The sequence below is a fragment of the Hylobates moloch genome, unplaced genomic scaffold, assembly GCF_009828535.3.
Source record: "Hylobates moloch isolate HMO894 unplaced genomic scaffold, HMol_V3 SCAFFOLD_2, whole genome shotgun sequence".
Lineage (NCBI taxonomy): Eukaryota > Metazoa > Chordata > Mammalia > Primates > Hylobatidae > Hylobates > Hylobates moloch.
The window spans coordinates 98,722,076-98,734,247 of NW_026652277.1; the positions used below are offsets into that span (position 1 = coordinate 98,722,076).

Here is a 12,172-nt window from a genome sequence, read left to right on the forward strand (position 1 = left end):
GGTTGAGGTTTCTGTAAATCAATTAATGGTTTCAATTACATGAATAGGTAGAAAAATATAATTTCAAATGAAAGAATGAATAAACAAAAATAAAGGTGACATCCAATGGACACGAGAAAACAGGAAGCAAATTCAGGATTTAGGACAAACCACAAAAAAATAAAGAGTAAGAAGAAATAGAAAACCCAAAGTAAAGAAAGCACAGAATGTTTGAGATACTATGCATGAAACAGAACTCTAATTATTTGGATTGCTTTTTGGTCAATGGATGATTCCTACATGATGGTTCCTATGAGGAGAGAACGATCACAGTGTGATTTAGCCCAGATGGTGCAAGCAATTGAAGAATATGATGGAAGCAAATATCATTAACAGATTAAAATCCAGTTAAACAATTAAAAGGAAAACTAATTTAAATGTGTATGTGTGTGTGTTAGGCGGAATTGAAACATAGACCTAGAAATACATGAGGAAGAAAAAATATGATTATTTAGAAATTAACACATGAAACTTATTTTAAAATAAAGTGTCTAATACGTCAATGTACGTTCATCAGTTGTCACAAATGTCTCCAGTCTGGTGGGGGATGTCGATAATGGGAGAGACGACACATGTGTGGAGTGAGTATGTGGGAAATCTTTGTACCCTCTGCTTAATATTGCTGTGAACCTAAAACTGCTTTAAAAATTAAAGTCTATTTTAAAATAATAAGATGTAGAATGCTTGATTGTTTAATTTGTCTGCCCAGAAACTTTTGAAAAGGATACACGAATGCTACTTTATTGAATGTGTTCAAACTACTTGTGCTTATTAATTTATTTGTCAAACAAGTGGAAATTTTACTACAGCTCACTGAATCAAATTGAAATCTCATTTAAATTCAATCTACATTTTGGCAATAAAAGCTCTAAAATTATATACATGTACACCTTAAATGTGGCCTATTGTTGCCAAATCATGTGGAACACACTCTGAAATTGAAAAGAGTCAGTCACAAAATCTGTTTCTGGCAATCTTTATGATATTTATTACATCATCTGGAATTTTGTTATTTTGTTAATGATTTGTCCTAAACAGGATTGAAAATGATTACCTGTCCTTTGCAGATACAGTATCATTGCCATTTTTCTGCATTTAGTCTGTTAATTTTTTATTCATTTAACGAATGTTTTTTGAGCACTAATATCAGACAGTAGCTATTCTAAGAGCCATGGATACTAGAAGATATTTTCATAAGCATACATTTAAATGAAATTACATATATATGTATGTGTGTGTGTGTATATATATATGTGTGTATATATATATGTGTGTATATATATATATATATATATTTATATATGCAACTGACCACAGAAGAAGGTGTAAACACTAGAAAAGTGTTGTGCTAACCTGTACCCAGAAAGAATAGGTAGAGGATACCTGAGATGATCCAGGTTTTAAAAGGAAACCACATATTCCCAGGCAAAATCACAGGCATTTAAAAATTCATTGTGGTTACTTGGGTAAGAGGGTGAACAAGAAACAGAGAAGGATAAGAGAGAGAAGACCAAGAAGGAAGGCTAGGTACAGACCATGATGTTCCTGTAGACTATGCTGTGAGTTTTTTTATATTATCCTCTAAATTCGTATTTCTCTTTAGAGCACTGTACATTAGGGGATGAATTTAAAGCTTCATGAAAGTCACAACAGTGATTGTAGAATCATCTTGGACTGTCAAGTTTCCCTATGGGTGTATATGTATTGTGTTGTAGAATTTGTTATATATTAATGAGTATAAAATATGATATAAAATCCAAGATTTGCATGAATTTAAAATTAAAGTGTTAAATTTGAAAAAAAAAAAAAGCCTTCCTTGTAGTGTCTTGTCAAACCCTCCTGATGTCTAAGATCACAAATTCTCTATCCTCATTAGTTAGGATTGCTGTAATAGGTTAGCTTGGGAAATATGGATGAGGGGTGGAAAGAAATTGAAGGCTGAAATTGTTAGGTATTTCATCACATTTGTCTTTTAGAAATACAAGCTCGTGGCGGTGTGAAATTCAGGTTGATAAGGGGAAGCTGGGATCAGAAGACACAGAGACATATTTAAGAATAGTAACCTAGAGAGAGACATGGTGATTGATTCCACTGTGTGCAGGAATGTGACCCATGTTTCTCCTACTTCACCAGAAATTTAGAAGAGTATCACGTTAATATTGTAAATTAATATTTCATTATTTCTTTCCTCCTTCCACTCTTTGGGAACTTGAGGACTGTAGGAACCTTCACAAAGTGTATTTGTCACAAGACAAATAGGTTTCCCTCAATGTGACTAAACTTAAAGAGGTTTCTTCCTGAGCTGCTTCTCTTGTTACCTCTTTACAGGATCTAAATGATCTAACCACAGAATTCCCTCCCCTTCATTTTCTTAGAGAATTTACTTCAGAACCCAATAATTATGAATTCTTTCTTTGCCTCTTTGGGGTATAAATATCTTTAAAAGCCTCTTGTTCATTTAAGAACCCAAGACTATCTTTCTCAAGGACCTGGGAGCCATCCCTTTGAAGTGTAAGGAAGATAGCCTGTGTATCTCCCAGTCTCTGTAGGAGGGTAGGAGACTAACTTTGGTATGCACCTTGATCCAAGTTGTAATACTACCTCCTAACTTGAAGATTGAAAAACAAATCTAATTATCTTTTTATTAAGGCTAAGTAGCAAATGCATATGACCTATGAGCTCTCTCACCCCAGCTCTTAAAAACTCTCTCATCTATTGTTACAATGGAGTCAAGCTCAGACTGACTTTTGGCTCTGCTCCGTCATTGCAATAGCCTTCAATAAAATCTTTCTTGATTGTTTAACTTTTTTTCTGGTTAAACTTTTGCTTTGACAATAGGGTTCTCAATTTCCACAAAATTATCTCATTAAAAAAATTAATAGATTAAAGGTTTAAAAAGTTTTCATTCACTCACGTAATTCTTTTTAATACTCACTTTTTTTCTCAGCTTACCTTGATGTTCTAGTGTCAGGTATTCACTAAATATTTCATTTTGTCAGTGATAATAGTGATATTTTCTATTTAGTCTAGTACATTGATTCCTATTAGATTAATTTGATGTATGTTTTCTTCTTTCTAAATTCATGTTACTGTTTTAGAGAATTTTTTTTAAAAAAGAATGTTTTCATTCAAATAATTTGCTAATAATTTGCATTGTGTCAATGTCAATTTTCTATTATTGTTATAAATTGGTAAGAAAACTAGCTGTCATAAGTGATAAAAATCAATTCAGTGTCAGTTGAGGCTATGATTTTCAACTATTGGGAAATTAACAAGCAATCTAAGTGGTATAATGAGAAAGGTCAGCTTTAGCAACACAAATTCTAGGTGGAGGATGGATGAAAATATGAATTGGACAACAGTTTAAAGAAAATGCTAAGACTATATAGTTAATGGACATTTATTTCTTTTCTTTCCATATAGGCTTACTTTGTAAAATTACTAGAAAAAAAGTAATTCATCACCCTGGCACCATAATATTATATCTACAAAGATCATGAGTAGATTGAAATGCATCTACCCATTACCCATGGCTTTATTAGTAAATAGCACTCAATAACTGCCTTATAAAGAACATTTAGGGCCAGCCTCAGTGGCCCATGTCTGTAATTCCTGAGCTTTGGGAGGTCAAAGCGACTGGATCTCCTGAAGTCAGGATTTCGAGACCAGCCTGACCAATATGGTAAAGCCCTGTCTCTACTAAAAATACAAAAATTAGCCTCGCATGGTGGTGTGTGCCTGTAATTCCAGCTACTCAGGACGCTGAGACAGGATAATTTCTTAAACCCAGGAGGCAGAGGTTGCAGTGATCTGAGATCGCCCCACTGCACTACAGCCTGGGAGACAGAGCGAGACTCCCGCTCCAAAACAAACAAACGAACAAATAACATTCAGCCCTCAGGGACATACATCAGGATGTTATTGATTCACCAATATTTTCTTTTCGTTCCTTTTTTATTTCCTTTCACCTAACATTTGATCATTTGATCTGCATTTCAATAACCTGAAATATCTGCACCATCTTTAGACTCTCCAGCAAAAGATAAATTAGTTCACATCTGAAGAGACTTTGCATGCCTACAAACACAGAAGAGATTAGTGTCCTTTTAGTAATTCTAAGAGAAGTTACTACAGTTTGTAGCAAGGTGAAATAAATGGGTTCTGATAGTAATATATGTGGCATTCTTATCTAATAAATTTAGTTTCAGATATCATTCTAAGTGGATTAAAGGCTTGTGCAAATTTAAGTATTACAACTTGATACATGCCTGTCTTGTTAACACTTATCATTTTTTTTTACTATTTTCCAAAGGTACGCAATGTGAAATTGATATAGATGAGTGTGCTTCACATCCCTGCAAAAATGGAGCCACCTGCATTGACCAACCTGGTAATTACTTCTGCCCGTGTGTGCCTCCGTTTAAAGGTAATGAACACCAAGGGAGAAGGAAAAGCAAACATAATTAACTTTAAAAAGCACTTCTGTCTCTTGTCTGAACTCATTTCAGTCTTCCAACAACATTATTAGTCCTTCATTTTCTTAAAGTCAGCTTCTAAAGTGACCAACCAATTATTCCTTAGGCAGAAACTAGAGTGAAATTAGTTTTGTTTACATACACACTAAAATAGTTGAGTTTCTTATTTTTCTATTTGAAAGGTCACCAATGAAACCAAAAGATACAATATAAAAGTAAGGAAGCAATATATTGCCAGGCTATCATGTTATATTTGAAATATTCTTCCATATTATTTTCTTATGAAATTGTCAAGTTTTCTTTTTTTCTTTCTAAACTAATCATCTGTTTAATTTTTCAGTGTTCAACTTTGATAGTAATTCTTCAACTTCAATTCAGGAATTGTATTTTTTCTCCATAAACTAAACAAATCCTTGCTTTGCCTTATAAATATTTTAATATAGTATTGCAACTAGTATATAGATACTAATTCATTGAGTACTTCCTTGAACTTTAGTATCTCTTTCTAAGCTAAGAAATTTGAAACTGTTCAACTAAATAAAATTAATTTAGATATTTTTTAATGTTATACCTATTTACCTTAAAAAAGTATCTTATAATTACTTATGAAAAATGTAAGATTGTATGCCCCACTTCAAGTATTTTACATCCATTTAAACACATTAAGTTATAACTTTCTTACTGTTAAATGACAATAAGAATATATCTAGCTCATTTATTTGAATGTAATTTAAATGAGAAATGTTATTTAAATACCACAGTCTGCCAAAAATTAATAATAATTGTTTAATTATAATTTCCAACAATGTTCTAACATATATGTAATATTTATATAACAGAGAATATTTTATCATGCTTGGGTAGGTGGGATATCAATTCATACTTATTTAATTATGCATCTTTAAAGATACAGGGAGAATGGCCTAAGTAATCTCAGTAAAAATATTAGACTTCATTTGTATTTTTTGAGAGAGGATCTCACTCTGTCAACAAGGTTGGGGTGCAGTGGTGCTATCATAGCTCACCGCAGCCTCTGCGTCCTGGGCGTAAGTGATCCTCCCCTTAATCGCCTGAGTAGATAGGACTACAGGTGCATGCCAGCATATCAGGGTAGTTTTTGTATTATTGTAGAGACAGGATTTCACCATGTTGCCCAGGCTGGTAGACTTCATTTAAAAAATAACTGTTTTTCTAGTGCCCAGATTTTGGTTTTTCATACATTCTTCTCTTAAAAAAATCAAATCTCCTTAGGGATCTAGCTAATTTTAGGACTAAACATGGAATACAGCATGAATAACATTGTAATGCCAGAAAATGTGAAAGTACTTTAACACCAAAGTATGAGATTAAGTCAAAGTGAGCCAATGGAAGGAGCTCCCAATGATCAAAGCTAGAATGATTTGAGCACCAAAATAAAGGAGTATTGGCTGGTACCCAAAATATAAATATGTAAGAGTCCATACTAATGGAAATGTATGATTGAATAAATAAATGAGAAGTAATAGACACATCTTTTTGTACAATAATCCCAAATAATTTATGTGGGTACTTTGAACTTAACGAAGTGGAACAAAACTCCCCATCCCTTAAATTTGGACAGCAGTTAGTGACTGGCTTTCAAAGAGTATGGCATGTAAAAAGGGGGTCGTGGAGGGAAGAGTAGCTTTACAGTGGAGAAATCTGACAATTGCTACCTCAGCTACAGGATCATGGTTAACATCAACATACACAGCTGTGTTAATAACCTAAACTTCTGATATGAAGTGATGAGAATGGCACTTTTTGTCTCTCATCGTCCTTTCAAAAGTACATTTTCCGAGTCTAGTCATCAAAAAATTATCAGACAAATCCCAATTGACAGACATTCTAAAAAATACTTGACTAGAATTTCTCAAATCTGTTAAGGTCATCAAAAGCAAGAAAAGTCTGAGAAACTTTCAAAGCCAAGAGAAGCCTAAGGAAATATTACTTCTAAAAGTAATATGGTATCTTGTAAGAGATCTTGGAACAGAAAAAAAGACATTAGCTTAAAACGTAGGAAATACAAATAAAGTACAGACATTAGTTAATAACATCAATATTGATTCATTTATTGTGACAAATATACCATAGTAGCATAGGATATTAATACAGGGGAACTTGTTATGGAGTATACAGGACCTCTCTGTACTATCCTTGCAACTATTCTGTAAATCTAAAACTACTCTAAAATAAACGTTTAATTTACAAATGATCAATTGCAAATAATTTCTGATTCAAAATATTTTACATTAGGCTGGACATAGTGGCTCACACCTGTAGCCCCTGCACATTGAGAGGTTGAGGCAAAAGGATTGCTTGAAGCCAGAAGTCCCAGACCAGCCTGGCCAACATAGCAAATCCCTGTCTTTGAAACATAAAAAGGAAAAATGAGCCAGTTGTGATGGCATGCTTGTGGTCCCAGCTACTCAGGAGGCTGAAGCAGGAGGATTGGTTGAGCCCATAAGGTTGAGGCTTCTGTGAATTATTGTGCCACTGCACCCCAACCTGGGCAACAAAGTGAGACCCCATCTATAAAATAAACAAATAAAAAACAGTAACAAAAGAAAACCTAAAACCAAAACCAAACCAAAATATTTTCCATTAAAACAAAACCGAATTTGTAAAGCATGAATAGAAATGTTAGGTAATCATAAATATTTTAACCTTCATGTACTAAATACTAAATATTTTAATCTATGAATTATAATGAAAAGGATTCTTCAGTTAATGGTAGTGCCTTAGCTTTATAAGGTACATTAACATGTTCAATGGAACTGTACATACATAACCCAAAAAAGCAAAAAAAAGGTTAAATTATTTTAAAATGCATGTGCCTGATAATGTATATTTTTCTGGTAATCATATCACATAAATTTATACTGTAGACACTCTATCCTAGACATAAATACATTCTAATTCAGTTTATATTCTTATAGATCTTTCAGCTGGAAACATGCCTTGTATATCAGAAGATGGCTACGTGTTTGTCTTTTTCTTTTACACCTAGGCACAGGCTTAATTAACTTGTATATAGATAAGACCATGTGAATGAATTCTGACCAACAGAAAATCAATAGTAGTTTTTATCTTGCAATGTGGTTCATAAAAATGTCTCACAGTTTTTAACTTTTTCATTTCTTCTACATTCTTCTTGGAGTTGCCTGAAAAACTAGAGAAAAGCCAGAAGATGGAAGAGTATAGGTCCCTAATTCTTACATAAAAAGATGTTCATGGACCAGGAATACTCCTATTATACTGAGAGTTAAAAAACAAATTAATTTATGAGTTGTTATTGTGCTAAACCACTAAGGTTAAGGTACTTTGTTCTTTATTATTATTATTATTATTATTATTATACTTGCGATAGTTTACTGATAATGATGGTTTCCAGTTTCATCCATGTCCCTACAAAGGACATGAACTCATCATTTTTTATGGCTGCATAGTATTCCACGGTGTATATGTGCCACATTTTCTTAATCCAGTCTGTTGTTGTTGGACATTTGGGTTGGTTCCAAGTCTTTGCTATTGTGTATAGTGCCGCAATAAACATACATGTGCATGTGTCTTTATAGCAGCATGATTTATAGTCCTTTGGGTATATACCCAGTAATGGGATGGCTGGGTCAAATGGTATTTCTAGTTCTAGATCCCTGAGAAATCGCCACACTGACTTCCACAATGGTTGAACTAGTTTACAGTCCCACCAACAGTGTAAAAGTGTTCCTATTTCTCCACACCCTCTCCAGCACCTGTTGTTTCCTGACTTTTTAATGATGGCCATTCTAACTGGTGTGAGATGGTATCTCATTGTGGTTTTGATTTTCATTTCTCTGATGGCCAGTGATGATGAGCATTTTTTCATGTGTTTTTTGGCTGCATAAATGTCTTCTTTTGGGAAGTATCTGTTCATATCCTTCGCCCACTTTTTGATGGGGTTGTTTGTTTTTTTCTTGTAAATTTGTTTGAGTTCATTGTAGATTCTGGATATTAGCCCTTTGTCAGATGAGTAGGTTGTGAAAATTTTCTCCCATTTAGTAGGTTGCCTGTTCATTCTGATGGTGGTTTCTTTTGCTGTGCAGAAGCTCTTTAGTTTAATTAGATCCCATTTGTCAATTTTGGCTTTTGTTGCCATTGCTTTTGGTGTTTTAGACATGAAGTCCTTGCCCATGCCTATGTCCTGAATGGTATTGCCTAGGTTTTCTTCTAGGGTTGTTATGGTTTTAGGTCTAACATGTAAGTCTTTAATCCATCTTGAATTAATTTTTGTATAAGGTGTAAGGAAGGGATCCAGTTTCAGCTTTCTACATATGGCTAGCCAGTTTTCCCAGCACCATTTATTAAATAGGGAATCCTTTCCCCATTGCTTGTTTTTGTCTTTGGTACTTTGTTCTTTATGGCAACCAGCATTGTTAAGAATTAACCTTCGAATGCTAATAGGAAAGACTTTCCTTGAATACCTCACTAGAATTGATTTTTTTTATTGTTATGAATAAATACAATTTTTGAAAAAAGTGCATTCAGTTTCTATGCAAAAAGCACAAATAATTTCTATTTGTAAAACTCAGTAGCTGTTTGTTTTCTGATTAAATTCGCTCTGAGCCTGTTAGTGATTTCAGTCTTTTTCCCAAAGAAAGAAAAATAATACACATAAACAATGTAACTCCAGGATGACACATTAAAATCACAAGATTAAGTTAGTAAATTTTTAGTTGATTCACTAATTTGGTAAGTTTACTTGTTTGGAATTCAATAGATACAGGTTAGCAAAATATGTCCTGTGGGAGAATATCCAGGCCTTTACTTGTTTTGTGCCTCTCACAAACATGACTATACTCATTCATTTATCTATGGTGGATGGCTGCTTCAACCGCAAGTACAGAGTATGTGTTCTCTTTGCTTGCAAATCCTAAATTATTTACTATCTGGTCCTCTATAGAAAACATTTGCTGACCCCTGGTGTAGAAAATGCTCAAACAATAACCTATAACCTATTTTTTAAGCTAATTGTGGCTTTCTGTTGATATAGTCCAAGTTGTATCTATTAGATGTTTATTTGCACGAACATATATTTTGATAAAATGATGTCTATCTTTTTTATATAAGAAATAGATGACTCTACCCCATTGTACTAGGTTAAATTCATAACTTTTCATTTTGAGTAAAATTTGTAGCATAATAATAATACATACCTTTATGAGTTTATGCATTTATGAATTTATGTTTGAAAATGTAAAGAATATATACAGTCACTATTTAGCAAATATATGAAATTGTAAGAATTTTCCTGAGAATTTACCCTAGTTTGAACATTTTGCCACTTATAGAAATTACGTTTTATTACCACTTACAACTTTTTAAAGCACATACTGGAAAAAGGTATTTGTCCGAAAAGGGGATTGTGATTAATGGGAACAATAGAAAATAATTAGAAAAATCTTGGTGTAATTACTTCTGTAGAGCTGAATAATGCAGTGTTTTTATGCATGTTAGTTTCTACTACTAAAATTACAGATCCTCCAAAAATAGCATAGCTTTCATACAAAATGTTATTAATGCTATATATCTTTTTTGATACCTGTAGAATCTTTTTTCTTCACTTTTTAAAAAACAAATAAATATGGAAAATAAATCCCTTAATACAATTCTTTTTCCATGAAGTGTTCATCCACTGGTGTAAGTGGTTAGCTTTGATTTAATCTGGTTCCCTTTCAAATTCTAGTCTTAGAAACTGAACTTAGCAAATAAATTTCAAATATGTATTTCTTTTTGAAGGAAAGGGTATTATCATTTTGTTTTCTGTTTACTATGGACTTAATTTTTCTTCAGAAAGGAACAAAAAATTTAATATGTAAAAATGAGTTTTCACTTTCCCTGATATAATTATTATAATATACCTGAACAAAACCTCATACTTTTCATGTATCAAAGCAGGATACAGACTGCATACATATTTTCCATGTTTGGATACCACAATTTTCTATTTTAATTAAAACAAGAAGATACGAGGAAGTCATTCCCAGTAAGCACTGTTGTCATTAATGTGTCTATTGTCATGGCCAATGATTGCTTTCTGAGGCACTCTTTATTAAAAGCCCTCTATGCCTAGCACTTCCAAAAATGAATTGTGACATAAATTTGTCTTGATATACAAAATGTATTAAGCAGGGGATTTTATGTTTTGTGTGTAAAGTAAATGAGATTAAATAATGCCTCAAAGTATAAATTCTTTCTACATAAGAAAATTAATTATTAAGCACATACATAAATGCACACGCACATACACACACACACACACACACACACACACCTGGGATTAAGCACACTTACTCATCTTTCCCCCAGAACTAAATGGGGTTGGGTATGTGAAAAATGCTATTTTTTCACATAGTTTTTTTTCACATAGTTATAACTATTTCCTTAAAATATATTATAATCAGTGCTAACCAACAAGGCAGCCCTTATCCAATCAGCAGTTTTAAATTCTAGAACTAATGTCCATGAAATATAATGGAAGTAAAGAGACGATAACTGCCTACCATGTAAACGTTGTTCCTGACAAAATTGAGGCAATGTCTTACTTACCAATGAAGTATTTAAAGAAGCAAAGTATATTTCAGGAATAGGGCTGCTTTCTTAGTGGGTAGAAAAGACCACAGTACTCAAATTGCCTATGAATATTAATATTGCCTATTAATATATCAGTGATACTGTAATCTATATGAAGTTAATGCTCGTACCTACAGAAAGGTATGATTCAACTCTCCGATTCTATGACTTTATCTTGTTTTAGATTACACACGTAAGTGGGATCATGCGGTATTTGTCTCTTTGTGCCTGGTTCTCCAGGTTCATCCAAGAGGAGGTATTGGTAAAAGGATACAAAATTTCAGTTAGGAGAAATAAATTCAAGATGTCCTGTACAACATGATGACTATAGTTTAAAACAATGTATTATATACTTAAAAATTACTTAGAGATTAGATTTTGTGTTCTCACCACCTCAAAATGTGTGTGAGGTAATACATGTGTTAATTAACTTGATTTAGCCATTCCATAATGTATACATGTATCAAAACATCATATGGAATGCTACATGTATACATTTTTAATTTGTCAATTTAAACATAAAGTATGATGAACAATTCAAATTTTTAAATGTGAATTTACTGGCATCAAACTAAATTGTTGATGACTTTATAATTCATAAAATGAAAACTGTACATATTGAATTTCATTAAATGAAGGAGTTCTGGGGGAAAATAATGTTGCATATATCACTGTTAAAACAATCGTCCTTGCATTTCTGTCATATATTGGTGCTGAGAAATAAGTTGTTACTCTTTTCTTCTAAAATATAAAAGTTTTCAGTAGCTAATGCAAAAAAGATAAGGCTTTGTCATAAATTATTGCTTATTCTCAAGAAAGTAAGTACTTAAGAATGTCATTCTGATAAAGCTACATACAGACAAGTAAAATGAAAATAATGTTTGAGCAAATGTCTTATCTGCTAGAGCTTTAAAGACACGTCTCTAAATGTGTAGTAATTAATATAAAAAGCTGAAATGGCAATTAGCCATTAAACATGTTCGCAAAAGAAAGTAAACAAAGAAGAACAAAACTCAGCAAAATAAAAA

At 32.7% G+C, this 12,172-nt stretch overlaps 1 protein-coding gene across 2 annotated transcripts in view; it reads left to right on the forward strand.

The window, feature by feature from the left end:
- The window catches only part of EYS (eyes shut homolog), a 2,056,951-nt gene that overhangs the window by 653,494 nt on the left and 1,391,285 nt on the right, over window positions 1–12,172 (forward strand). For both annotated transcript variants that reach the window (XM_032154320.2, XM_032154329.2), the window contains exon 13: window positions 4,352–4,465. In XM_032154320.2, coding sequence (XP_032010211.1) covers window positions 4,352–4,465 — 114 coding nt within the window. The remainder of the gene's footprint in view (window positions 1–4,351; window positions 4,466–12,172) is intronic.